Source organism: Nomascus leucogenys, chromosome 5 (genome assembly GCF_006542625.1).
Source record: "Nomascus leucogenys isolate Asia chromosome 5, Asia_NLE_v1, whole genome shotgun sequence".
Classification (NCBI taxonomy): Eukaryota; Metazoa; Chordata; class Mammalia; order Primates; family Hylobatidae; genus Nomascus; species Nomascus leucogenys.
The window spans coordinates 105,266,626-105,292,778 of NC_044385.1; the positions used below are offsets into that span (position 1 = coordinate 105,266,626).

General features: G+C 35.2%; 1 protein-coding gene across 1 annotated transcript in view; it reads left to right on the forward strand.

Moving 5' to 3' along the window:
• Positions 1–26,153, forward strand: part of NDFIP2 (Nedd4 family interacting protein 2) — an 80,348-nt gene that overhangs the window by 49,399 nt on the left and 4,796 nt on the right. The window contains exons 3-7 of the mRNA XM_030813549.1: positions 7,932–8,065; positions 14,533–14,626; positions 18,397–18,521; positions 23,186–23,252; positions 25,880–25,985. Of these exons, the coding sequence (XP_030669409.1) occupies positions 7,932–8,065; positions 14,533–14,626; positions 18,397–18,521; positions 23,186–23,252; positions 25,880–25,983 (524 nt within the window). The 3' untranslated portion in view covers positions 25,984–25,985. The remainder of the gene's footprint in view (positions 1–7,931; positions 8,066–14,532; positions 14,627–18,396; positions 18,522–23,185; positions 23,253–25,879; positions 25,986–26,153) is intronic.

Here is a 26,153-nt window from a genome sequence, read left to right on the forward strand (position 1 = left end):
GTTTTTACTGTAGACCTTAGGAACCTCAGCCTACGTTTTTTTTCTTTATTAAGGCAAGAACTTTCACTTTTTCATTTACAGGTAGCACTTTATGGCTCTCTTTGGCATATCTGAATTGCCAGCATCTCTACTCTTGTGTTTTGGAGCCATTATTAAGTAAAATAGAGTTACTTGAACACAAGTACTGCAATACTTCAGTTGTAGATTTGATAACCTAGAGTTGCTAAATGACTGATGGGTGGGTAGTGTTGACAGCGTGTATACACTGGACAAAGGGATGATTCACATCCTGGCCAGGACACAGTGGGTTGGTGTGAGATTTTATCATGATATTCAGAACAATGCACAATTTAAAACTTATGAGTTGTTTATTTCTACAGTTTTCTATTGAATATTTCTGGATTGCAGTTGACCTTGGGGTCACTGAAACTGTGGAAAGCAAAACCATGCATAAGGCAGAACTATTGTATATGGTTTTTCTCTTTTAATTTTTGATGAAATGAAATATGCTATTATATGTCTTTAAGCTAGGCCATCTCCATGTTGTGAAATACAGTTTTCATGCCATGTTCTAATCTCTTCTGGATTTAGATTTGTGAATATTTTGAAGTTTTTGCAATATTAGTGAGATCTATAACTTTATGCTCTTGGCAGATGGAGAGAAGAGGTGGAGCTGCTAAAACTTCACACAGGAGATGCTGGTAGTATGACTAGGGTGCTGGTGGCGAAGAGTATGTGGATTCAAGCAATATGTGGGAAGTAAAAATCAATGCCTTGGTGACAGATTGGATAAGGATGAGGGAGAAGGGGTTAAGAATGATGCCCACGTATTACTGAAAAGGAACAGGTTTGGGATGAAGATCAAAATGTTATTTTTTGGCCATGTTGAATTTTAGGTGCCTTTGAGAACTAAAGAGGAGATATCAAATAGGCAGTCAAGTGATAACAAATAGACCCACATCAAATAAGCCTGAAATTCAGAGGAGAGGTTTGGGCTAGAAATAAATGTTGTAAATCAACTGTGTATAGTTGGTAGTTGAATTCTTAATCCGTGAATGAAATAGCAAGGGAGAGAGTAGAGAGGAGGAAGAAGTTGTCTATGCTGAGGAATTACAACATTTAACAGTGAGTAGGGGAAGATTAGCAGGTCAACAAAAGAGAAGCTGGAGAGGTATGAGAAACACTAGGATAGAGTCATCTAAGGACCTTCAGGAGAATGAAGTTAGATAAAGGGTAACACAAGAACCTTGAAGACTAACAACACAAGTAAAGAAGAACTATTAGGCAGGTAGGAGAGGACTCTGAAAAGAATATTATAGAAGCCAAGAGAGGAGAGAATTTTAAAAAGAGGTGGCTGGTCAAGAATTTAAAAAGATTATACCTAGCACTTACTGTGTGCCTACTGCATACCTGCCCTTTCTCCCAAGTTCTTAGGTATATAGCTCATCTGATTTTCTAGCCATCCTGAGTAAATTGCATCTGTAAAAATGAGGTTCCTTTTACAGAGGAGAAAACAATCATGGAGAATTAAATAATTTGCCTGTGTTCACATAGCTTCTCAGTGCTAAAGACGGAATTCGAACTCAGATGTATCTAATTCTAAAGTCCACAGTCGTGTTTTATAATTGCAGTGTCCTGTGATTTTGGCTATTTGAAGGTCACTGGTAACTTTTGCCATAATGGTTTCTTTGGAGTGTTACAAATAGAAACCTAGCATATAATGGGTTAAAAAGAGCATAGGTAGAGAGTAAGCGAAGACAGCAAGTGACTTTAATAACTAACAAATGGAAGCATCACACATGCTCAAAATAGGGGAATCATTAAATACATTTTCAAATGATAATATGTTTAAATATTGCATAAACATTAAAATTAGGTTTTTTGAAGACCGTTTACTGATATCACAGACTTTGAAATAGCAATTTTAAAAAGTAGAATATAAAATGACATATATGATGTGATGCCCATTATTTAAGAAATAGATGAACATTTCCACGTAAAGGAAATTCCAAAATATGTTAAAAGTAATCACTTAGTCTGGATGGTATAGTAATTGTGTTGTTTTCACTTTCTTTAAAGATGTATGGTCATATGCCGCATAACAACATTTTGGCCAGCGACAGACTGCATGTGTATACAATGTTCTGAAAAATTTCTGTCACCTAGTGCATGGTAGCTGTCGTTAAGGTTGCACTACTCAAGTGTTTGTGGCAGTGTTGGTATAAACATATCCAATACGCTGTCAGTTGTGTACAAGTCTAACACATACAATTATGTACAGTATATAATACTTGATAATGGTAATGACTATATTACTGATTTGTATATTTATTAATTATTATTTTAGAGTGTATTCCTTCTACTTATAAAAAACAAATTAACTGTAAAACAGCCTCAGGCAGATCTTTTCAGGAGGTATTCCAGAAGGCATTTGTTATCATAGGAGATGACAACTCCATGTGTGTTATTGCCCTTGACAACCTTCCAGTGGGACAAATGTGGAGGTGGAAGACAATGATATTGACGATCCTGACCCTTTGTAGGCCTAAGCTAATGTGTGTGTTTGTGTTGCAGTTTTTAATAAAAAAGCTAGCCATGCACGGTGGCACATGCCTATAATCCCAGTATTTTGGGAGGCTGAGGTTGGGGGATCATAGCCTAGGAGTTTGAGACCAGCCTGGGCAACTTGGCGAAACTCCCATCAACAAAAAATACAAAAATTAGCTGGGTGTGGCTGTGCACACCCGTAGTCCCAGCTACTTGGGAGTCTGAGGTGAGAGAATTGATTGAGACTGGGAAGTTGAGGCTGAAGTGAGCCATGTGCCACTGCAGTCCAGCCTGGGTGACTGAGTGAGACCTTGTTTCAAAACAAAAAGTTTAAAAAATTTAAAAAATAGAAAAAAGATTGTGGAATAAGGATATAAAAAAGAAAATATTTTTGTACACTGTACAATGTGTTTGTGTTTTAAGCTGTGTTCTTATGAAAGAGTCACAAAGTTAAATTTAAAACTATATAAAGTAAAAATACAGAAAGCTGAGATTTATTATTGAAGGAAGAAAAATATTTTAAAATAAATCTGGGGTAGCCTAGGTATACAGTGTTTATAAAGTCTACGGTACTGTACAGTAATGTCCTAGGCCTTCACGTTCACTCGTCACTCACTCACTGACTCACCCGGAGCAACTTCCATTCTTCTAAGTTCTGTTCATTGTAGGTGCCCTATCCAGGTAGGCCACTTTTTAATATTTTAGAACATATTTTTACTGTACTTTTTCTGTGTTTAGATGTATTTATATAACACAGATACTTAACATTGTGCTGCAGTTGCCTAGAGTATTCAGTACAGTAACATGCTGTACAGGTTTGTAGTCTGTGAGCAATAGGCTATATGTCATATAGCCTAGTTGTGTAGTAGGCTCTACACTCTAGGTTTATATAAGTACACTCTATGATGTTCCACAAAGACTAAATTGCTTAACACGTCTCAGAACATATCCTTGTTAGTAAGTGATGCATGACTGTCTTTTAAACATGAGCTGTGCTAGATTTTGCAGAGATTATATTCTCCATTAGGTCACTTTTGGCTAGTTTTTATAGATCTGAGCAACGTAAATAATAATACATGACATTTGTGTAATGCTTCACAGTTTACAGAGTCCTCTTGAATACTCTTCTATTTTATCCCGTAATAGCAAGTAATAGCCCTGCTGTGTCAGTTTTATGGATGAGAAAGTGGAGCTTCATAGTGCTTAAGTGATTAGCTTGAGGTCACACAACTTCTAAGAGGAGGATTTGCAGCTGGAGCTTGCCCGACTTTAAATCCTCTGGTTGAGAACCACTCTCTTAAAAGGGTAGAGAAAAATAAGTAAAATTTAAAAGTGAAAATTAAAGCTGTAGCAATTGAGTTTTCCTACCCAAGTTTCATCTGTTAGTGGTAGGGATTTTTTTTGTATCTTGAGTATTAAAACCTTTCAAAAATTTACATTCTTGTTATTATAAAAGATCACTTCTCCTTGGATAATGTGTGCCGTTGTTCCAGTTTTTAAAATTTACAGTTTTAATGTTACTGCCTTAAAATTTGTAAACATTGTTTTTGCTTAGATTTTGCTTCTACTCTTTCAGAATTAATCTGTTTACTTGACCACTTATGTTTTTACATCCTGATAATAAATCCTTCCTAAGAATTTGACTCTTGTCTCTTGTGTTTGGTAACATTCAATATTATACTGCTAGTACCAATTCCATGTGATTAGATTAAAAATGACCTAACTTCAGGTACTTAGCTCTTATTGATAGCACTAAAAATTATTTTAAGAACCTTATTGATAGCACTAAAAATTATTTTAAGAACTATATGCATGAAAATACAGTAGAAGTATTGCTAGAGTAAAATGTATTTTTAGGTTGGAAATGCAAGAAATTCTGTTAGAGAAAATTGTAAACAAATGTAAAAAAATAAAAGCATACTTCAGAAATATTGCTGGTTCATTTTCAGACTACTGAAGTAAAGCGAATATCTCAGTAAAGAGAGTCATATGAATTTTTTGGTTTCCCAGTGCATACAAAAGTTACGTTTACACTGTACTCTTAAGGATGCAGTAGCATTGTGTTTAAAAAATGTACATATCTTAATTTAAAACTTTACTGCTGAAAGTTGCTAATGATCATCAGAGCTTCAATGAGTCATAATCTTTCTCCTGGTGGAAGATCTTGCCTCAACGTTAATGGCTACTGGCTGATCAGGGTGGTGGTTGCTGAATGTTGGGGTGGCTATGGCAATTTCTTTTCTTTTTTTTAGAGACAGGATTCAGAGGTGCTTTCATAGCTCACTGTAGTCTTGGACTCCTGGGCTCAAGCAATACTCCTGCCTCAGCCTCCTGAGTAGCTGGTACTACAGGGACAGCTATTTAAAAAAAAATTAATATTTTTAAAGATAGAGTCTCCCCATGTTGCCCAGGCAGGTCTCAAACTCCTGGCCTCAAGCGATCCTTTTGCCTCAGCTTCCCGAGTAGCTGGGATTACAGGTGCCAGCTGCTGTGCCCAGCTCCAGCTGTGGCAATTTGTGAAAATAAGACAGCAATGAAGTTTGCTACACCAATTGACTCTTTGTTTTACAAAAGAATTGTCTGTAGCATGCAGTGCTGTTTATGGCATTTTAGCTACACTAGGACTTCTTCCAAAACTGGAGTCAGTTCTCTCAAACCCTGCCACTGCTTTATCAGTTAAACTTTTTTGTTATTTCAACGATGTTCACAGCATCTTCACCAAGAGCATCTCCCATCTCAAGAAATCACCTTCTTTGCTCATCCATAAGAAGCAACTGTTCATCCATTCAAGTTTTACCATGAGATTGCAGCAATTCAGTCACATTTTCAGGCCTCACTTCTGATTCTGCTTCTCTTGCTGTTTCTCCCATGTCTGCAGTTACTTTCTCCACTGAAGTCTTGAAGCCCTCAGTCATCTATGAGGGTTGGAATCAACTTCCAACTCCTGTTAATGTTAATATTTTGACCTTCCCCCATGATCCTGAATGTTTTTAATGGCTTCTAGAATAGTGAATCCTTTCCAGAAGCTTTTCAGTTTACTTTGTCCAGATCCATCAGAGAAACCACTATCTGTGGCAGCAATCGTCTTATGAAATATAGCTCTAAAATCATAAGACTTCAAAGTCAGAATGACCCCTTGATCCATGGGCTGCAGAATGGATATTGCGTTAGTAGGCATGAAAACAACATTAATCTTCTTGTACATCTCCTTCAGAGGTCTTGAGTGACCAGGTGCATTGTCAGTGAGCAGTAATATTTTGAAAGACATCTTTTATTTCCTGAACTTTCAACAGTGGACTTAAAACATTCAGTAAACCATGCTGTAAACAGGTGTGCTGTTATCAGGCTTTGTTGTTCCATTTTCGGAGCACAGAGTAGACTGGGCATAATTCTTAAGGGCTCTATGATCTTCAGAATGGTAAATGAGCATTGGCTTCAACTTAAAGTTCCCAGCTGAATTAAATCCTTACAAGAGAGTCAGCCTGTCCTTTGAAGCTTTGAAACCAGGAATTGACTCCTCTCTAGCTATGAAAGTCCTAGAAGGCATCTTCCAGTAGAAAGCTGTGTCATCTACATTGAAAATCTGTTGTTTAGCATAGCCACCGTCATCAATGATCTTAGCTAGATCTTCTGCATAATTTGCTGCGGCTTCTACGTCAGCACTTGCTGCTTCATGTTGTACTTTTATGAAGATGGCTTTTTTGATTTAGCCTTATAAACCAACCTCTGCCAGCTGCCAACTTTTCTTCTTTACCTTCCTCACTTCTCTCAGTCTTCATAGAATTGAAGAGAGTCAGCACCTTGCTCTGAAGCAGGCTTTGGCATATAGGAATGTTGTGGCTGGTTTGATCTTCTAACTGGAACTAGAATTTACTCCATATCAGCAATAAAGTAGTTTCCCTTTCTTATTACTCATGTGTTCACTGTAGTAGCACTTTTAGTTGCCTTCAGGAACTTTTCCTTTGCATTCATTACTTGGCTGTTTGGAGCAAGAGGTCTGGCTTTCAGTGTATCCTGGCTTTTGCCATGCTGTCCTTGCTAGGCTTAATTGTTTCTAGCCTTTGAATTAGAGTGAGAGACGTGTGACAAAACACGTACAGTGTTTATCAATTAGGTTTCCTGTGTTCTATGGGCACAATTTGTGTTGCCCCAAAACAATTACAATAGTGACATCAAAGATCACTGATCACAGATCACCATAAAAAATATAATAATAGCACTGGAAATGTTGGAAATACTGCTAGAAGTACTAAAATAGGACAGAGACACAGAATGAGCACATGCTCTTGGAAAAATGGTGCTGATACCCTTGTTCGTTGTGGAATTGCCGCTGTAAACCTTCAGTTTGTAAGAAACACAGTATTTGCAAAATGCACTAAAGCAAAGTGTATAAAACCAGGTATGCTTATATAAAACTACTGTAATTACAATGGAGGAAAATACAAAAGTGATGTCAAACAGTGTGGTGTATGCTACTTTTAGAACCTAACCTTTTTTGTGTGTGTGTCAGTGACTCTAGCATAAGTCTAATGAGTTGATTGACCTGTAGCATTTTACTTTATTACTTATGTTGGTAATAAGTGGTGGGTTTTATTTTTAAAATAAACAGTCTGTATTTTCTGTTGTATTTCTGGAGATTATATTTCAAAAATTGGGGTGAGAAATACTTAGAAAATCTAAAGAACTAGCTGGATAAAGGAAAAATGGGAAGAGAAAGGGACAAGAGTGAAAAAGTGAAACTTCAATCTTTTAGCAAAGGGAAATACTGAATTTGCTTAAGAGATTAGAGCAGTTGCTGAAATCAAGATGTGTAAAAAAATTACCCCTTGTATGTTATCGGAGCAAAGTATTTGGGGTCAGGAGCTTCCTGTGTCTGCCACTTAATGTTTAATATTGTGCAAGTAACTTAACTTTCCTGAACCTCAGAGATGCTGAGATCAGTGTATATAGAAGTGGTATATGAAATGGTTAGTACTATGTAAATATTTGTTATTATTTTTCTTTTTGCTTTTTTGGCTGTGAGATAGTGGGCAAGTAAACTAAGTTTTCTGTGCATACTAATAAGCACATAGAGGATACTCATATATTATGAGATTCTTACTTCTCTTGTCTGGCACTCTTTTTCAGAATTTCATTCTAGAGGTTCTTGTTTAGTGTATTAGCCTTTAAACGGTATTTATCCATTCTTTCTCTTTATAATAAATTTGGACTAAAATAAGATATATGATTGTAATAGTAATTTATATATTTTATAGCTTATAACACAGGACTATAATAGCAATAGTAGTCCTGTATTAGTGGCCAGTTGTAAATTATTAAGTCATGGCTATGGCTACAAAATTAAATAGATTTTATTGGTTATTCTTTTTGAATTCTTTCTTCAGATACAGAAGTTTATGGTGAGTTTTATCCTGTGCCACCTCCCTATAGCGTTGCTACCTCTCTTCCTACATACGATGAAGCTGAGAAGGCTAAAGCTGCTGCAATGGCAGCTGCAGCAGCAGAAACATCTCAAAGAGTAAGAAAATTTCATCATTTCTTTTGATAAAATTATTTTTGTTAATTGATATGTACATTTAGTAGTACTAAAAACAGTTCTTTGTATGTAAGTGTGTATGTAGATTTTTTTCGAGCATTATGAGTTTGAACTGCACAGGTCTACTTGTATGCAGATTGTTTTAAATAAATATATTGGAAAAATATTTTGGAGATCTGTAGCAATTTGAAAAAACTTGGGACGAATTGCGTAGCCTAGAAATACTGAAAAAATTAAGAAAGGCATGTCATGAATGTATAAAATACATGTAGATACTAGTTTATGTATTATCAACTGTTTATGTTATCAGTAAGGCTTCTAGTTAACAGTAGGCTGTGAGTTGTTAAGTTTTGGGGAAGTCAAAGTTATACTCAAATTTTCTACCGCATGCAGGTGGGTCGGTGTCCCTAACCCGTGTGTTGTTGAAGGGTTACTGTATTTGTTCTACTGTTGCTTATGTGTGTGGTCACTTTTGTTGAAATTGGCATTCTCCTAGTTAAATTCACCTTCTCTATCCCTTGACTTCCTCTTTTGTATTGCTCTTCCCCACTTATCACTTCCTAATTTTGATTTCAGGCCCCTCATATGTTAGCCTTCACCTCCCATCCTAACTCACTCACTCTGGTTACCACCACTTGGAAAGTATCATTTTAATTGTGAATCATCCTTTTTTTCTATTTATGTTTTCTATATTAGCATAGCCAGTTTAGTGACTGTGAAAGAACTCAAGGTAGCTGAAAAACACAGAGAAATGTTACAAGGCCTTCAAATTATTTTTGTCAGCTTTTTTTTTAAAATAACATATTCTACTCTAGAATTTTGGAATGATGATCAAGTGTTCTGTCTTCCTCATCTACATGTTTTAGTAATAGAGTTAATGAGATACATGTATATTATTCTTTGCTGTGGTAAACGGAGTGGCTGTCTCAGTAATGGAGAGTCAGTGAGATACATACACATCTGCTATTCTGCAGCCAGGTAAGAGGCAGAAATTATTTACATTTTAGTGTGGCTGCGAAGAGGGCTAGAATTTTTTGCCTTTTTTTTCTTGCTTCAGACTTGAGAGATGCCATTTCAGATCCCTGGATTCACCCCATTTTGTTAGGGAAAAAGACAAAAAAATCAATTCACCCAGGAAAGCTAGAATTAGGTGAGGAGTCAAGGGAGAGAGATGTGCTTCCATGTATGGCATTCTCCTCTAGCTGCTATGAGGTCAGAGCCCAGCGAGCAGATCCTCTGAGAGAAGAGCATGTGCCCTGGATGTGTTTCTTTTATCAGCAACAACCCTTTTTATGCCTGCTCCCACTACCCTCTTCCAGCACACACAGGGTTAAACGTCAACATAAATAGCTTTGGACACAGTTATGAAGGTAGATAAAGACAGTGAACTCCAAATTTATTTTTTATGCCTTTTCATTCACAGAGGAGGAAAGTAAGTCTCTTAACACTGTGGCATTATATAGCTGAGTCAATAAGAATTTTTGTTGCTTTGAGGGGAACATCATAGAGAAGGAAGATAGATCTAAATAGGGTATTTTTGTCTAAATCAGTTCTAGGTTACTTAGAACACATATATTTGTAAATGCACATGCACATCTCTCAGTGAAGTAGATTGACGCCTCTCTAGCTATGAAAGTCCCAATAACTCCTTTCCTCAGGGGGTGTTTGCCCAGAGACCTTGTCAATGTCAAGGGTCCTTAAAGAGTATTATGGACCTTAGATCATTTACTGCCCTAACTTCCATACAATAGGATAGAATTCTAAAGACAAGGTAGGAAGCATTCAGTCTTGCTAAGTGTGCTTTGAGGAAAGTTGATTTTACCCCTTTTGGAGAGAAAAGTCTGAAGTATTACCGTTCCATTCCCTCATTGTCATCATTTCCAGCACCCTGTTTTAGAAAGTAAACGTAATCCTCAGCCAGAATTGGAACATGTCCGTGAAGAAAAGCTCCCTGTTTTCACCTGCTTCTGTTATCATTGTAACCCCAGCTTGTGAGCACTGTGGAAAATTTCATAGACAGCAAAGTATTAATAGAATTGTGTACAAGAAGCTAACTTAGGTCTTGTAAAAAATCTTATAAATTTACCAGTGCTTCCTAACCCAGTGCTTCAGCACCCTCTTTGTGCAGGGTATGAATGTTTGCATATGAGTCTCCATTACCTGATTGAGATAAAAAGTTGGTCAATGCTTGAAAATTGCTAGGAGAGTAGATTTTAAGTGTTCTTGCACACACACAAAAAAATTTGAGGTACTGTACATGGTAATTAGCTCAATTTAGCCACTCCACAATGTATACACATTTTAAAACATCATGTAATACATCATAAATATATACAGTTTTTGTCAATTACAAACAAAATTTAAAAATTAAAAAAAAAGTCTCATCGAATTAGCATTTGAGTACATTCAGTTGTAAATGAGTCTCAGCTGGGTGAGTCGAAAGCTTGTTTCCTAAATCGACTCTCAATGGGAGAATATAGATAGTCAAGAGACTTTAAAACTACTGTTTTTTACTATTTCCTATTTCTGATGTGTAGAATTGCATGTATGTTATGGAATGGTTAAGTAGATTTCTGAAAATGACAACTCATTTTTAATATTTCTATGAAAAATGCTAATTCCAAACCATTAATTTTATAAAATGTTTAGAACATGGCTTGTTCTTCAGGTAGGCTCATTTCATCTTATAATGGGTAGGGCTCTTTTTTTGTAACTTGTTTTAAATTGTTGCAGTAACTTGTCTTTTGACTAGATAAATCATGAGCAACACCAGGACAGAGATCTTGTATTTACATTCCCAGTACCTAGTTATTTATCAGGCACATTTTTGTTGTTTAGTAAATGACAGTTGATTAAGTTAATGAATGCTTTCTTTGTGTTAGCCAATGTGGGAAAATAGGAAGAGGAAGACACCACAGGTGTTCTGTTACAGCTCTCTATTTTAAAATATTTCGATGTCTTTACCAATTTTAGGATTCACAAATTAATGTTTAATGTAGTTGAGATTATTGCCTAGATACCATTTTATTTTATAAACATCTAATATAAATATTTCCCTGTTACTTAATAGTTAAATTCCCTGTAATCAATATGCTGTTGAAACTTAGTGGCCATTCCTCTAGAGTGAACAATTAGAGTATTTTAAATGTTTGTGTTTCGATTTTTTTCTATTAATATTATAAAAGACATCTTTGGGCATACTGCAGTGACTCACTCCTGTAATCTCAGCACTTTGGGAGGCTGAGGCAAGCAGGTTGCTTGAGCTCAGGAGTTTGAGACCAGCCTGGGCAACATAGCGAGACCTTATTTCCACTAAAAAAAAAAAAAAAAATCAGCCAGGTGTGGTGGCATGCACTTGTAGTTCCAGCTACTTGGAAGGCTGAAGTGGGAAGATCACTTGAGCCCAGGAGATTGAGGCTGTAGTGAGCCCGGATGAAGACTGCAGTGAGCCATGATTGTGCCACTGCACTCCAGCCTGGGTGAGAGTGAGATCTTGTCTCATTTTTTTTTTTTTTTTTTCTAAATGATGACTTTTGGTAAAATTTCTGTATTGATTTTTTTGTTGTTATTGGTTTGTTTTTGAGGCGGAGTCTCACTCCGTCTCCCAGGCTGGAATGCAGTAGTGTGATCTTGGTTCAGTGCAACCTCCGCCTCCCCAGTTCAAATGATTCTCCTGCCTTAGCCTCTTGAGTAGCTGGGACTACAGGAGTATGCCACCATGCCTGGTTAATTTGTTTTTTGTATTTTTAGTAGAGATGGGTTTCGCCATGTTGGTCAGGCTAGTCTCGAACTCCTGACTTCTAGTGATCCACCCACCTCGGCCTCCCAAAGTGCTGGGATTACAGGCATTAGCCACTGTACCTGGCCTGGACTGATGTTTTAAAATACACAGTATGAAATATATTTTTGCCATCACACTGACAATTTTTTGTTCTTACTGTGCTTTAATGTTTATTTCTTGAATTAATTTGAAATTATTTAAAATTTTATAAATATGCACTTAGTCATGGCCAGTCATTAAATTTACTGTATTGAGTTTACCTGTGATATATGATTGCACAATTTAAGGGATCTTTGTGCCCGAATAATAAGCAATATAAAATGGTTTTGAAAGTTTTTTATTTTCAGGATAGCAGTACGCTTAGTGAGACTACCATGATTGTGTGGAAACAACGTCAGTGTCCTGGATTCAAGTTCTAGTTTGACCCTCCTAATTATGTGATCTTGAGCAGAGCCCTAGCTTCTCAGACTTGGCCTCACAAAATTGAGTTATTCACACTCAACTGAGATGATGTGTACCGTATTAGTCCATTTTCACACTGCTATAAAGAAATACCCAAGACTGGGGAATTTATAAAGAAAAGAGGTTTAATTGACTTACAGTTCTGCAGACTGTATAGGAAGCATAGCAGCTTCTGGGGAGGCCCCAGGAAACTTACGATTGTGGTGGAAGGTGATGGGGAAGCAGGCCTGTTTTACATGGCTGGAGCAGGAGGAAGAGAGAGAGTGGAGGGGTGATGCCACACACTTTTAAACAACCAGATCTCAGAAAAAGCAGTAATGCACTCACTCACTATCATGAGAACAACACCCAGGGAAATGATGTGAAACCATTAGAAACCACCCCCATGATCCGATCACCTCCTACCAGGCCCAACCTCCAACAGTGAGGATTACAGTTGAATATGAGATTTGGATGGGGACACAGATCGAACCATATAATTCTGTCCCTGGCCCCTCCCAGATCTCATGTCTTTCTCACATTTCAAAATACAACCATGCCTTCCCAACAGACCCCAGAATCTTATTCCAGCATTAACTCAAAGAGTCAACAATCCAAAGCCTCATCTGAGACAAGGCAAGTCCCTTCCACCCATGGGCCTGTAAAATCAAAAACAAATTGATTAATTCTAAGATAAAATGGCGTTATAGGCATTGGGTAAATATACTGGTTCCAAAAGGGAGAAATTGGCCAACAAAAGGGGATACAAGCCCCATGGAAGACCAAAACCAAGCATGACAGTCCTTAAATCCTAAAGTTCCAAGATAATATTTTTTTGAGACAATCTCACTGTCGCCCAGACTGGAGTGCAGTGGTGTGATCTCGGCTCACTGCAGCTGCCACCTCCCGAGTTCAAGCGATTCTCATGCCTCAGCCTCCTGAGTAGCTGGGATTACAGGCATGTGCCACCATACCTGGCTAATTTTTGTATTTTTAGTAGAGGCAGGGTTTCACCATGTTGGCCAGGCTGGTCTTGAACTCCTGGCCTGAAGTGATCCACCTGTCTTGGCCTTCCAAAGTGTGAGATTATAGGTGTGAGCCACTGCACCTGGCCAGAATGATCTTTGACTCCATGTCTCACATCCAGGGCTTACCGGTACAAGGGGTGGGCTTCCCAGGCCTTGGGTAGCTCTGCCCCTGAGGCTTTGCAGTGTACAGCTCCTGTGGCTGCTTTGAGGGGCTGGCATTGAATGCCGGCAGCTTTTCCAGAAAAAAGGCCACCAGTGCCTCTACCTGGAAGACTGTAGAAACATGATAGACTTGTGGAGAATTATCTGCTAACATAGTCTGCTGTTGATGGGCATTTAGATTGTATCTAATCTTTTGCTCTTATTAACATTGCTGGAATGAATTATCTTTAGTACATTATTTTTATAAGAGGGAATGTGTGTATGTGTGTGTGTGTATATATATATATATATATATATATCTGTGCAGTATATTTTAAGAACTGGAATTGCTGGATCATAGGGTATGCACATTTTTATTTTTGATAATTACTGCAAAATTGCCAACAATAGAAGTTGTACCAATTTATACTCCACCACTGGTTATGAAAGTTCTTATTTCCCAATCATTACTAATGCAGCACTGTCACATGTATCTTTTTTTTTTTTTTTTTGAGATGGAGTCTCGCTTTTTCACCCAGGCTGGAGTGCAGTGGCTCAATCTCGGCTCACTGCAAGCTCTGCCTCCCGGGTTCACGCCATTCTCCTGCCTCAGCCTCTCCGAGTAGCTGGGACTACAGGTGCCCGTCACCACGCCCGGCTAATTTTTTGTATTTTTAGTAGAGACGGGGTTTCACCGTGGTCTCGATCTCCTGACCTCGTGATCCGCCCGCCTCGGCCTCCCAGAGTGCTGGGATTACAAGCGTGAGCCACCGCGCCCGGCCACATATATCTTCTTGATACCATTTTTATGAGTTTGATGTTATTCATCTTTTATCTTTTTTGTGTTTATCTTTAAAGTTACTCTTTTCAAATGTGACTGTGAAAAAATAGTGCTTGCTAATGCTTATTGATTACTCTGTGCCAGACATTGTACTCATTATTGCATTTGTCTGTACAACAAATTGAGAACATTAGATGTTGTTGAAGTTCTTATGCTTACTTTTAAGATGATAAAGTTGTAATTTTTAATGAGCTTTTCCAATGTTACATATTTACAGATTCAGGAGGAAGAGTGTCCACCAAGAGATGACTTCAGTGATGCAGACCAGCTCAGAGTGGGGAATGATGGCATTTTCATGCTGGCATTTTTCAGTAAGTAATCTTTCCAAACTATTTTGGTTTTTTTGCATGAATTGGCTATATGTGTATTAAAGTAACATAGTGAAGAGAAGCAAATATTGTTAGCATATGTCTACCTTTCTTAAAAAGTAAATTGTTCCTGATATTGGACTAATGAATACTGTGATCATATGTTTAAATACAAATCCTAGAATTTATTAAACTGTTGTTGGATAAATTTATGCATTGCAGCCATTATGAAGATGCTGACATGTAAAAGTACATAAAGTACATAAGCATATTTAAGCTATTTCAGATTTTTAAAGAGAAATACTGCTATATTGGTGCCTATTCAGCTCTGTAGGAGCGTATAGAATGAAACTATAAATTCCACTTTTGGGGCAGAGGATTTCCATTTGAGTGTCCTTAAGCTAGAAGTAGGATTGGAAAAACAGATATTCTGGGCAACTGGAACAGTGTCACTTGGGACAGACAGTTATGAAAGTGTAAGTCTTATTTGGGGGAATGTTAAGTAGTTAGAAGATCAGAAACAGTAACATTTTAACATCTTGCAGAATTCTTAGTATTTGACTTATAAAGTAAATTTAATCTTCTTGAGGGAAGACTGTGTCAAAGTCTTCATTATTTCAATTCCTAATATGGGGATTGAACATAGTAAACTCATTAAATAATAAGATGCCCAATCAACTGTTTAAATTACTAAAGCCAGTGGTAGAAACCCAATATTCATTAAGTAAGTTTATTAGTCTATGATATAGTTAATTTCTGCCCTCAATCTGGTTAAATGATCAAGCTTTCATTCTTAGATAGAATGCTGATTTAATTCAGTTTAGTTATAAGCTTTATTATGATCATAAAACCGAGAAATAATTTACTTGAAGTGCCACATTCAGCTTTAAAAAGTAGAAAATACAAACTTCATGAGTTGTCACTTCTGAGTCTGAAAGTTCATGTAAACCCTGTCCTCCAAGTTTGAAATGGTTTCTTGCTTCCCTTCTATTTTCATCTGCTGAAGAAAAGAGGGGGAGGGGGATGAGTGAGGAGGGCAGGCAGCTCCTCAAATTTACTAATTGTAATGTTCAGGTTGTCAACCAGCTAATGTATATGCAAGATTTAAATCTTAAATTGGTTTTAGTTACAATTTCTAGTTAGATAATGTTAGGTATAATAAAAAGGAAGTAAATTCTGGTTACAAATGAGTGCTGTTTTGTAATATTAGTCTTGTGAACCTTGGTTTTTATCTTAATTTTGGTTTAACTGGTAATCCTATGTATTAATAACATTTTAATAACAAACTTCTCACAGTTTACAAAAAAGAATAGCTTAAACATTCATTACTTTCATTGTTATTATACCTTTTAAGAAACCTTAATTAGAAAAGAAAGGATCTAAATGTATTGTATTATTTTTAGTATAAATACCTGTTTCTGGGGAATAAAAACATGTTATTTGACACCTTCTAATTATGCAACTCGGAAATCTTATTTCTCCATTTATTTCACTTACCACCAGTATCTTCATTTTAATTTTAATTTTTTAGATTTGAAGGCCTTTCACTGATGTGTTATAAATGCATGGTAACTTAGACACAATGGATGACTTTATTCTTAGCCAGTGGTAGTATGTTAGTTAATATAATGTAAATGTATATATTTATATTTAATAGATTTACTATAAATTATATTTTACTAAATTTTTACTAAAATTGTTTCCACAACTCATATATTTAATGCTTCCTGTTTTATAAATATTGTACCAACATTATAACAGTACATTTATATTTTTACCTGTGTTTCCTGATGTTTTTTTTCTGGCAGGCTATAGGCCTAGAGTTTGCTTGTCAAGCATAGACTTGTTTGTCATCACTACCATCTAGTGGCTGTGTTTAGAATTGCAACTTGCTATATTTTCCATGTTTCTTACACATCTAATAGCTACTGTGGGTAAAAAGGTCCAGAAATAGATTTTATTTTTAGTGTGGTTTAATTATAACTTAAGCATTTCAGGTTATATAACTTGCACAAGTAAAATTACAGTGAATATCAATAAGACTATTTCAATTAAAACCTTTTGGTGGCTTAATTCTTTCCTTCTTTATTTTCAGTGTTTTACCTCACATAACCCTAAAAAAAGTTTACACTTAAATTTGGTAAGATAATTGCATATTCTTGTTCAGAAAATGTAAAAGAAGAAATGTTTGTAATAATGCTTTTGCTTCTCAAAATCCTTTTAAAGTGTTACCATAAAATGCCTCAGATAATGCCTAATATGCATATCTCTGATCTTATTTTTAAGAAATTTTCTAAGAGAATGGAACAGAATTTGGTTATTTGCCAAATACTAGAAATGAAAAGTTTACGGATAATTGACAGTCTACGGAAATGACCTTAAATTTTAGTACTTCAAAATGTAATGGGCTCTTATTTGATCCTGTTTAGAAAACTTTTCATCTGAGGTTTAGCCATTTGTACCGTGTGTGAATCTTCACATCAGCATGCCATGATAATAAGTAATCACCTGCATTATTCTCATTTTAGACTTGAGGGAAACAGAAAGAGAAGGTATTTGTAACCTTAAAATAATTAGAAGAGTGTTTTGAAATATGAATTCTGATTTGTAAGAAATTGCCAAACTGTCTTCCAAAGTGGCTGTACTATTTTGCATTCCCACCAGCAATGAATGAGAGTTCCTGTTGCTCTGTGTCCTTGCCAATATTTGGTGTTAATGGTTTTTTTGTGTTTTTTTTTTTTTTTTTTAGACATTCTAATAGTTTGGTGATGGTATCTCATTGTAGTTTAATTTTTGTTTCCCTAAAAATTGATGTTAAGCATCTTTATTCAGTTCATTCTTTCGAGCACCTGCCATATAAAACTCAAAAAGTTAGAATTTTTAAAGGGGTTATCTGGACACTACACATCTTGACACATCTTGGAAAACAAAACATTGATGACTTATTCTGTCCACAAAAAGCTGTTTTTTATATAGCTTTTACATGACATTACATAGCATAAGTAAATCCAGAAAAGGAACATCTAAGAATTGTAATTACAGCTGAAGAAACCCATAAAGTATTTGTGAAGTATTCAATTTTATTGTTTTGTTTACCTTTTTTTTCTTTTTTTGAGCCGGAGTCTTGCTCTGTTGCCCACACTCCAGTGCAGTGGTGCGATCTTGGCCCACTGCAACCTCCACCTCCCGGGTTCAAGCAATTCTCCTGCCTCAGCTTCGCAAGTAGCTGGGATTACAGGTGCCCACCACCACGCCCGGCTAATTTTTGTATTTTTAATAGAGACAGGGTTTCACCATGTTGGCCAGGCTGGTCTCGAACTTCTGACCTCAGCTGATCCCCCTGCCTCGGCCTCCCAAAGTGCTGGGATTACAGGCATGAGCCACTGTGCCCGGCCTGCTTTACCTTTTTTAAAAAGCCAATTTTGTTGGCTGATTGTTTAGGCTGGACTTCTTGGGTGGAACCACATGTGAGCTACATTGTGATCTCGTTTTAAGCTAGTTTATAACTGCAGTTTCAACCATTAATGATAAGCTTTCAGGAATGGATTCCTGTTGGCCAAACTGACAAGAAACCAAGCTTACCCATTTGTTGATATACAGTATAGCAAATAAGCCATTTGCAAAAAGTAGGCTATAGTCTATAAAGAAGGCTTAATTGGCAGAGTTAAAAGAAAGGGAGCTGCTGTTTCCATTGAGCAATGAAATATTAATATGTCTGTGCTAATTTGTTTCCAAATTGTGGTTTATAAAAGAATGGTTTCTGTTGCTTTTAGTGGCATTTATTTTCAACTGGCTTGGATTTTGTTTATCCTTCTGTATCACCAATACCATAGCTGGAAGGTATGGTGCTATCTGCGGATTTGGCCTTTCCTTGATCAAATGGATCCTTATTGTCAGGGTGAGTGTCTTGATAGCCTGTATCTCTTTTATCTCTAAAATGAGATGTGTGAAATTTTCTGGGTGGTTCATAAATGGTCACTTTATTTTCATGAATTCAGTTATTTCAAGGCTTATTCTTAAATCCTGTACTTAATCATTATAGTGAGCTCTGTGGTATGAACACTTTATAACTTTATCATATGAGAAGTTGTTAATATGGTGGAAAGAACTTTGAAATAATAAAAATTTAAGTTTGAATCTCATCTTTTTTATATGTCTTAACTTTAATTGTTCTGAGCATTAGTTTCTTTATAATAGGCTGATAATAGCTGCCTTGTAGGATTTTTAAGAGGTATGGAAATAATGTAATTAAAGTACCTTATCCAGTTACTGCACAAATATTTGTGCTCAGTAAATCATGGCTACTATTATTATGATATAGTACAGGTATGCCTAAATTAAGTTAAAACATAAAAATTTCTCGTTTAGTCACATTATCATGAACTTAAATATCTTCTCACTGTTTTCTTTTGAAAACATTGAGAGCTCAAAAGTAAAGGCCTGTGAAGTGGTTATCAGAACTCTTTTTCCCTCATGCTGCTTCTAACCTTCCTTATTTTCCTGTTGTTCCCTGAAGTCACCCTCTGCCTTCTTCTTATCATTTACAAGATAGTGTGTAGGGAGACAATGATAAGTCCTTTACTTTTCCCCATCTTAACAACTTTTCTAGTCCCTAAATAGTTTTCTGTAAAAATTGCATAGGCATTAGTGTTGTTAGCATAATCGTCCCCCAGCCTTTTGAAGTCCTCTTTTGACTTCTTTTTACAAATGTTTCTTCCTAGATTTTTTTTTTTTTTTTTTTTTTTTTTACTATAAGATCTAGGAGAATGATCAAGAGTGGCTTTGCTTATTGTTGTAATAAGTCTTTTGAAAAGTTACCTACACATTTTAAATGCTAATATTATACAATTAATAAATTAAAATACATACATTATGCATTTAAACATTCATTTCTAATGGAATGAGCTAAATCCTCCTAAAATTTTTAGTAGAATTATAGGTCAAATATATTAGCTTCTCTTAAATGTTCACTTTGATAATATATCTATATTATGAAGTTGATTTAAAAGCACCCACTATGAAAATATTAATGTTTATAGATGTAATGCATTTCTTCATTATTTTAAAACTTATAGCTTCCTAGGGTTTCAGTAATCCATAGGTTTTGGTTATTAATCAGTTAATTCTTGGTTGGGACCTATGGACTTGTTTCTTCTAAGATACTTAAAATTTGAGCCATCATAAGAACTATCCTCTGACAATTTCTTGTTTTAATTTTATTGCAAAAGATGTACAGTGGGTTCCTAACACAAGTATAAATCTATTAGATGTTACAGAACATACAAAGATAAAGGCACAGTCCCTTCCCTTATAGAAATTATTAAAAAACCTCAAAGTTGGGCCTAGATAAGTCCGACGTTGATTGTGATACTAATAGAATTAAGCACTGTTATTCAAATGGATTTCTCATCTAAATCACAGAACATAGAAAATGATATGAGGACTGTTCTCTCAATTCTCCCTGTTAGTAAATTGCTAATATCATTCTAGATGTATAAGAAAGAAGTTAATGGATCTTATACAACTTATGCCCTTAGAGTATTACAGCTTAATTTTCTCATAAGAACCTCAGGTTGAGAAGGGATTAGATTATCTAGTTATCACCTCTAGTTGATGTGATAAGATGGGGAACTTAAATTCAAAAACTAGAGTTTCTTACAGTTTTGTAAGGTAAATACTGTCATCAAGTTTGTCACCAGGACTGTTTAGTTTCCCTTAAAATACTTTTACTGAGTTAGAGTTAATGTTATGCCTTTAGTGTGTATTAAGAAGTGTTATAAGAAAAGGACTTAAAAAGATCTTTTGTATAAAATAACAATAACTGCCATTCATTTAACCCTTAGTGTGTGCCAGGCATAATTTGTTACAAACAACGAATTTTCAGACTTTAACTGTATCTCTGATGCTGGTGATGATCTAGTCATTTTATTGGTGATGAAACTAAGAATAAAAAGAGTCTAATAGTTTGCTCAAGGTCCCACCGTTGTTTTTTTTTTGTGGAGATGGAGACTCACTCTGTTGCCCAGGCTGGAGTGCAGTGGTGCCATCTTGGCTCACTACAGCCTCTGCCTCCTGGGTTCAAGTGATTCTCCTGCCTCATCCTCCAAGTAGCTGGGACCATGGGCACATGCTGCCATGCCTGGCTGATTTTTTGTATTTTTGCAGAGACAGGGGTTCACCGCGTTGCCGAGGCTGATCTCAAACTCCTGAGCTCAGGCAATCTGCCTGCCTCGGCCTCCCAGAGTGGTAGGATTACAGGCGTGAGCTACCGCGCCAGGCCAGTCTCACAGTTTTTAATGTGAATTGACATCTACCTTGGTCTCAATTCATTGCCTATTTTCCTACTTCTGTACTGCCCCTGTTACACTGTACTTTGACTTTTACTATAATGCTCCAAGTAAAACATTCCTCTTAGAGTTTAGTGCTGAGACAAAAGTTTTCTCCTAAAAACCTGGTGTTTCCTTTCATTAGACAATAAGTAATTTATAAATCATATTGCTGCTGTCCATTTTGGGTCTGAGCTGCCATGAACCTCGGATTTTGTGTAAATATCTTTAGCCTAGGCTTCCGATACTACTTCTATCTAAGGTTTCTTATTATTTGGTTAAAAATACATGTGTTTTATGAAAAACTAACAAAGTACATTTTGAAAGTAGACAGGATGTAAACAATGGAAGAGTGATGTTACATTAATATAATAAAATCAGATGAGTTCATAATGTTCATTAATTTATTTTCCAAAATTTGATTTCTCTAGCCTGTGACTGGCCAATCAACATGATTGGTTTACTTATATGAAAAAAACAACAGTTGGCTTAGGCTTATGATTTTAGTATTTTAAAACATTTTTGCTAACACAGTAATGAGTCCAAAAGCATTTCTTTATCCTTTTTACATAGCAAATCCTTCTCTTTGACATCAGGGTGAAGGTAATTATATTTTTCACTAGGGAGTAAATAAGAACTAGCTTTATGGTAAATATTTTTGGTGAAGAATGACTGTTCTTGATGTTCAGGTTACCTGTTACTGGGTAACACGCAGAAATTTAAAAACGTATTGCCTTGGTTCTTTATTCTTTTTTGTTCTTACAGCCTTTAAGACCTATATGAAAATGTTGTATTTCTAAACTGTTAATCACTTGACTAAAAAATAGTATAGTACCGTCCTGTATAAGCTGTATCTTTTCAATTTCAAGTCCCTCCTTCATTGTACGTATATTTTAAAGATGTAGGTATATGTGGAATTTATGTGTTTAGTAGTACTTCGAAATTTTAAGTCTCTGAAATTACTATACATTTTAAAAAAATACTATAAAATTTAAAATATGAAATTACTATAAATACTGAAATTACTATAAATGGTTTATTTATTAATTGGAAATACTTCCTGAGAAAATACTTAAAAGGCTATAAAAAACACTTAGATAATCTTTATTTGATATGTTTACTAAATGATAACATTATTTACAATTTGTAAGCATTTTTTATTATTGCCCAAGCCTAGTATTTTTAAGCTTATGTGGAAATTACCAACAAATAATTTGAAATCTTTTACCTATAAAGTTACAAATACTTTTAATTAGTATCAGATTTGAGAGCAAGTCTGCATTTAATGAAATCATTTTTAGTTACATCAGATTCAGTTTGCAGACCAGTGGAAACAGGGTGGGTAAACACACACTAATTTTTAACAGTTTTAGAGTAGGTTATATTAAACACTTTTAAAAAGTAATTATTTGAGGCATTGTTTTAGGTGCTAAAGTTATCTGAAGTAACTGAAGAAAATTAGATTGATTTTTTAAAAAACCTTTTAAAATTAATGAAGTGTGATGTCTAGAGTCTAATCAAGAAAAGGATAACCAATTTCATCAAACTCTGCCTTCCATCTGCCTGTTCATATTCCCACACCACGGAGAATATAAAACTGTCTACCATGGCCACTAATAGGAACTGTTGAAATGCCACTTTAAGGTTCATTTAGCTGTTCTCAGCTCTCTGTTGGGAACCGAATGCTAGAGCATCTAGTTTGAAAATAAAAAGACTCTAATGGGGGTCTTTATGCACCTAGTATATTTGGCAGTGATTAACAGTAGGGGGTGTACAGAAGGTCAAAAGCTCTTCTTTTGGAGGTCAGCAGAACACCCCCATCTGATAAGATTAAACCAATGTGGCTTTTGGTGTTAATATCTGAAGCAGCGGGTTGCTATAGTGTGTTTGGGATGGTAGTTGTGGTTTTGAGAGATTATGAAAAAAGGACTGACGTGAAATTTTTAATAAGAAAATGTGTGATTCAGACATACAGCATTTACTTATATTTCTTGCGGGGAGTTTGAAACTGGTTTTTGTTTCCAAAAATACTTCAATTTTTTTTGCTATTGCATAAGATGATTTTTTCTCAAATAATTTATATATGTGTATGCCATGAAGTGTTTTTATTTTTCCTTTGTGCTATTTTTAAGTGCTAAAGATTATTTGAAGTAAATCATTCTGAAACTGAAGATAATTTATGATTTTCAAATTCAGGTGTATGAATTCGGTTAATATATTTATGTTCACTCCATAGTTTTCTGATTATTTTACTGGATATTTCAATGGACAGTATTGGCTTTGGTGGATATTTCTTGTACTTGGTAAGTTTATTCCTAATGCATTTAGTTTAGCTTGGATATTTCCAAAAACTGTAAGATGTAAATAAACTATGTTGCAATTTATGTGGAAATTATTTTTCTTCTCTAAAATTCTCATATTCAAACACATCATCTCACGTTTTTAAACTATTCTGTATAGCACTACAGATTTCTTAGATTTAAAATCCAGAGGCTATCAGTGTAAAGAGTCAGTGGTGGGATGATAATTGAATGCTACAAAATTTTAAAGTAACAGCGTGATAAAAAATTGTCTTTAGCATTTATCTCAGAAAACATACACAAATAACTTCTTTTAATGATCTTAGGAAATTTGAGAGTTGGATAGTTTGGTTGTTCTATCTATTCTCTTATTTTTCGATCATGGAAACATTCTTTATGCTTTTGAAATGTGCCTTGAATTAATCATTAATCAGCCAGGCATAAGGAAAGGCTTTATGCCTAATGACCACAGTACTTCTGTTGAGTTGTCTTCCTATAAGACATGTCTTTTTATTAATATTGATGGAATTTTATGGATTTTCAATTTTTGTTCCCTTTTGTTTTTTACCTTCGATGTGAGATAATTAGGTTAATCATTAAATCACATTATATCTTTAATCCACATTTCAGATGTATTTGCTGACATAAGGAATACCTTTTGTTTCTAGTTAAGATTAAAAGCCCATGTTTCACTCAGAATTGTACCAGAAAATAACAGCATTTCAGTAGGTGGCAGTCTTCTCTCTGAGTTTTTATTTAGTCATACTGTTGGATCTTTAGGATCTTTTGGGAAACAAATTATTGTTAGTCAGATAAGGTCACTTAATTCTTTAATAGCTATAGTGAAATTATTTTAGTGTTGTGACTTTGTTGAGATGCATCTGGAGGTGAAGCCGGTTTTATATTGTTGTGTTCTAACTGCCTGAATGCCATATTCTTTATTGAGTTTCTTACCTAAAAGTGAGAAGGTTTATAAAGTCTATTAAGTATTTAAGCATATTAAATGAGTACATTTGTGTGTGTATATATATATATATATAATAGAGAGATTGGAGGAATCTTAGGGAGGTTAGTGTGGGGCAGAGTAGAATACAGAAGACAATGCCAGTTCCACTTCAGAGCCATAATCTAGTGTTTATTTATTTAGGGGAATGTGAAAATGTAATCAGTGATAAAAATGTTGCTCTCACATATGCTGAAAAGAATGTTGAGCACTTTGTAGAATGCTGAGAAACAGGAGCCACTGAGTGATTGGTTTTTAGATATGAACCTGGGTGGCTTCTTTTAGAAAATGCCTGAGAAGTAAAATGTGCGTTAGAAAACAGCAGCTTTTCTAACAAAGGAAGGGATCCCACAAATAAGTTGGTTTACATTTTTCAATAATATTTTTACATTTGGATAACAGTATTATTATCTTTGAACAGCATCTGGAAGGGCATGAGGGTGGAATTCAGAGGGAGTCCCAAACGGAGGGAGTTAGGATATGGGAAGCAGATGCGATTGGGTTTAGCTCTAATTTATACCATTTAAGTCATCATTTGTATCTCTCTTCTGTCTTTCCTCTCCAATTTACTACACACATGCTTCTTGTTTTTAGTGATTTGATTACTGTCTTGCAGTTAGGGTACAAATTTAGTTTGAGACTTCATATTTTAAATTCACGAACTCCTTTTCTTCCTGGTGAGGAAAGTCATACACATACAGTAGATATCTTCTGTTTTTGTTTTTGGATCCCCCACCCCAATTTCCTGGTTAAAAATTTACTGGAGTTAATAAATGTTTCCCTAAGAATCATATGCTTAAGTATTTCAAAGGCTTATACTAATAATGGTAATGTTTGATACTTATCTAATATTTTTTATGTGAAACTTTAGAGAATTCCACAGGTATTGCTTTTTAAATTATTAAATATATCTGTGGTTATTTTAAAATACTACTTTACAAAGGAGAAAACTGAGGTAGATATAAGATGTATCCCAAATAATCTAAATCATTAGAGTGACTGTCTTCCAAGTTGTCTTTTCTATCTCATCTTAATTTTTTATTCTAAGTTAGTTTTTTATTATTACTTCAAAATAAGAACTCATAATTAAAAATATGTACATAATGCACATATCTTCAAATACAGATTTCACAGGTGACAGGCACTTGATATTACTATACAGGCTTATTGTTTTTTTCCCCACAATTGTTAGCAACCTCATGTATATATTTCCTTTTTATCTACTTTATATAAATAAATATGTCTTAGTTCACCCAGTAGTTGTATTAATTGAAAAGATTGAACCCCTGGGTTCAATGGGGTTTTTATGAGTTGAATCAGTTTAAGTGCGTCAGGTAACTTTACTATTTAAGAAAATCACTTAAATGTATATTTTTATGTAATTCTGGATTTTTATAGCTAGATTTGCTTTAATTTTGGTACATCTAGGCTTAACAAATTGAAAAATTGTATTTCCTTGTGACAGAGTTTATCCTTATAGTGTACAATATATTACAGAAATGAATGGAAGTCTGCAAATAAAATTCCTTAAGCCAAGAGGATCTTGTTTATAATTGTCTACTTTAAATTTATCTTGCCCCTTTCTGTATAAAAACATAGTATATCCATATTATTTCAACCTTCTCAGGCCTGCTCCTTTTCTTCAGAGGATTTGTTAATTATCTAAAAGTCAGAAACATGTCTGAAAGTATGGCAGCTGCTCATAGAACAAGGTATTTCTTCTTATTATAGAGGTAAGAAATATTAATCTGTGAACTCTGCCTATTCACTTTATGTATTCAAATTTACCAGATACATATTAAATGCCTAATATGTATTCATGATTTTTACTGTTAGCATATTTAATGTTTTTTAATACCGCTAACAGTCAGCTTATTGAAATTTAATAAGTCATAGACCTT